Genomic DNA, 1,340 nt, shown 5'->3' with positions numbered 1-1,340 from the left:
AAAACAAAAATAGAGGACCGTAGCTTCTACAAAGTGAAGTTTTAGAACAGAAGGTCAAGGGACAAAATTGGAATTTTCTGATTGTTGACAGACTGGAGGAGAATGCGGAGCTAGAGGAAGTGGAAAGGAGTAAAAGAAAAAGTGAGGAGCAGGGTAAAAGGGAGTTTGGGAGGGACTGACTGTCAACAGAACAATAGCACTGAGCTATGAAGGAATACACAGCACAAGAATTATATAGCACTATGGGAGCTGGGAATCTTCCAGCCATCACCCAAGAAGAAGTTTTACGTATGTGGGGCTTTCAACCTCCATTTGAGGATACTAGGTTCGGCCCCTTCGCTGCTTATGGGGAGGTTCGCAAATTCGATGCTTATGAGGTGGTGTAGACAAATTAATGACCGCTTCCATGTAAAAGGATGTGCATATGTTCTATATAAGCCTCATGGGAAGAATAAAACAGCTGGAGAGACTGCTTCCGGGGACTTGTTGAAGTTAACTCATGGATTGAAAGATGAATCATTAGCTTACATCTATCATTGCCAAAATCATTATTTTTGTCCAACTGGCTTTGAAACAACCCCTGTTAAGGTGAATAAAGCATTTAGCAGGGTTCCCCTCATACCACAGGAAGCAGAATATTGTATCTTAATTGGAGAATCAAGCAGAAAAATCCTGCTATTCACTGCACAAAATGGGCAGATATTATTACTGATCTAAACACTCAAAATACAGAATATTTATATATCTGGCACCTAGAGAGGGGGCTGCAGTATCAAAAGACAAAGAAGGTTGGAGGAAATTTGCATTGCATCCTAGCATTCCAGAGACTTGGCTGGCAAAGATTTGGCCTTTGGAACTTTCCATTTCGAACCATTAGACAGGAATCACAGCCTCTAACACATGCCCAGGGAATTGCCAAATCTGAGAGTGAAGACAGTATCTCCAAGAAGCAGCACAGATGCCTGGGCCAGTCTTTCAGTGCTAGTTTCCATCAGGACTCAACATGGAAAAAGATGCTCAGTATCCACAAGAGAAGGAACAGTGGTTACCTACCATGGTTACAGTGATTACGATGGGAATGATTGACAATGCTGGGTACCTACAATGGGTGTCATACACACAGCTGGTCTATGCGGGACTGTATTAAGGCAGTATGAGATTTTAAAGTGAAAGTGAAGTCGCTCAGTTGTGTCCGACTCTTTGCGACCCCATGGACTGTAGCCTACCAGGCTCTTCCCTCCATGGGATTCTCCAGGCAAGAGTACTGGAGTGGGTTGCCATTTCCTTGTCTACGTTAAATAGGAACAGATCTTGTGGTACAAAACATAACCTTGTAGTTC

The 1,340-nt window shown here is 43.0% G+C and overlaps 1 protein-coding gene across 1 annotated transcript; it reads left to right on the top strand.

Moving 5' to 3' along the window:
* Positions 1 to 236: 236 nt before the first annotated feature.
* Positions 237 to 1,086, top strand: BIVM (basic, immunoglobulin-like variable motif containing). Its single transcript, XM_052648538.1, is given in 4 exon segments — positions 237 to 356; positions 358 to 667; positions 670 to 1,049; positions 1,051 to 1,086. Coding segments are annotated over 4 exon segments (840 nt in total). The 5' UTR covers positions 237 to 242.
* Positions 1,087 to 1,340: the final 254 nt, after the last annotated feature.

The sequence above is a fragment of the Budorcas taxicolor genome, chromosome 1, assembly GCF_023091745.1.
Source record: "Budorcas taxicolor isolate Tak-1 chromosome 1, Takin1.1, whole genome shotgun sequence".
NCBI lineage: Eukaryota > Metazoa > Chordata > Mammalia > Artiodactyla > Bovidae > Budorcas > Budorcas taxicolor.
Note: the sequence above shows the minus strand (reverse complement) of the source record. Positions and strands in the feature narration are given on the sequence as shown.